General features: G+C 44.7%; 1 protein-coding gene across 1 annotated transcript; it reads right to left on the bottom strand.

Annotated features, from left to right (window-relative positions):
• Positions 1–203: 203 nt before the first annotated feature.
• Positions 204–1,211, bottom strand: LOC136463551 (NAC domain-containing protein 104-like). Its single transcript, XM_066462541.1, has 3 exons — positions 993–1,211; positions 604–908; positions 204–496 (listed from the first exon to the last, which is right to left on the bottom strand). The coding sequence occupies exons 1-3, from the start codon at positions 1,150–1,152 to the stop codon at positions 347–349; spliced, it is 615 nt and encodes a 204-aa protein (XP_066318638.1). The 5' UTR covers positions 1,153–1,211; the 3' UTR covers positions 204–346.
• Positions 1,212–1,619: the final 408 nt, after the last annotated feature.

Raw genomic sequence — 1,619 nt, 5'->3', positions numbered from 1 at the left:
TTCATCCACAAGTAGCAAGCAATGATCCACAGCAAATTAGTCAAATTAAAACCACCAAATGCTTGAGAAACTTAGTTGATCTTTAGCTAATAAGTGGCTTGTGTTCACACACATATGACACATGTCATGGTTACCAGACACAAAACTCAAGCTTGTAACCCATTGCATGATAGTTAAATACATGGTAATGATTTAGGATAGACTGGATTAAGTTCGATGCCTATCAGGCCATCTGAATCATACACAATGCAACTTGCAACCACTTACGTATATATCACCATCACAGTTAATTAAATGGCCCGACAGGCATAGATCCTATCGTGAGCTCTACTTTCTAGCTAGGGTTCTAATTATTTGGCAAACTCACTTCGTCATAGTCATCTAACGACAAAAACACCTCATCTAAGCATGAAAGCTCTGTGCCCTCATCATGGAAGCTCACTTGTGAACCGCAACTTGATTCGAACACTCTACATATCACCCAGCTGTTGGACTCCTGCAAAAGGATCATTGATTGGTTTGTGTACCCCAGTCAGTCGTCACACATATATAAGCTGCTGGCTGCCAAGAAGCAATATAATACGCTACAGCGTGATCACTCACCGTGCTTGAGTGAAGTCTCTTCCTCTGGGATTTCCTACTGGAGCTTGAGCTACTTGGGGTGCTGCTACCGCTGACATTGTATCCTCCATCTTGAAGGTGGTACTCATGCATGATCCAGTTTGTTTTGAAACCTTTGAAAGGCTCTCCAGTGCAGAAGATGAGCGTCTTCTTCATGCCGACAATACAGCCACTGCTTGTTACTGTTTCATCGGCACCAACGGGATTCCAGTACCCAGCCGGAGAGGTTCTGCTTTGCGCGGCATGGCTAAAGAAATACCATTGGTTTCCAGCTTGCAGCGCGGTTCCTTGGAAGAAGATTATCAGCTGTTGTAAGCACACGATTTTTACCATGCATATATAACAATAGAGAGATGGCTGAGAATGCAAACCATTCAATTCCCACGGATCGTAGCGGTGCAGAAGTATCGTCGGGACGATGTCAGGGCGGCATGGGAGGTTGGCCACTTTGCGACGGAGGAAATGGACGACGAGATCTTCATCTGAAGGGAAGAAATGGAAACCAGGAGGTAGGTTGGTAGCTCCTCCCATGCTAGCTGCAGTGCAACTTCGATTCGCTGTCAGGGACGACGACGAAGAGGGTGAAGTGAGACGAGGTGAATATGAGGGAGTAGTTCATGCCGGTCATAGAGTGGTGCTTTTATAGGGAGCATATGGGTGTGGGCTAGCTTAGCTCAGTGAGAGAGGGAGGGAGAGACGTACAAGTCAAGGAGTGTTGAGAGGTTTTGGAGGCGGCTGCAGCTAACACAAGGAAAGAAATGTGTGGTACGTGGATGGAGCTAATGATACTAGGAGACATTATATTCGTCGGATCATGATGGAGTCCTATATATCTGCCCTGCTGTGCAGTGTGCAGTAGAATGTAAGTTGTATTGATTTTGAACTGAAACAATCATTACACTCTAAACAGAAAAAAAAAAGATTATTAGGTCAAGAGGTTTACATTCAAAATATGCTTATTAGGTCTAATGATTGTGATTTTTGCAAGGCCGGTCATG

This window comes from Miscanthus floridulus, chromosome 7 (genome assembly GCF_019320115.1).
Source record: "Miscanthus floridulus cultivar M001 chromosome 7, ASM1932011v1, whole genome shotgun sequence".
NCBI classification, from domain to species: Eukaryota; Viridiplantae; Streptophyta; class Magnoliopsida; order Poales; family Poaceae; genus Miscanthus; species Miscanthus floridulus.
This window is presented reverse-complemented; position numbering and strand designations above follow the sequence as displayed.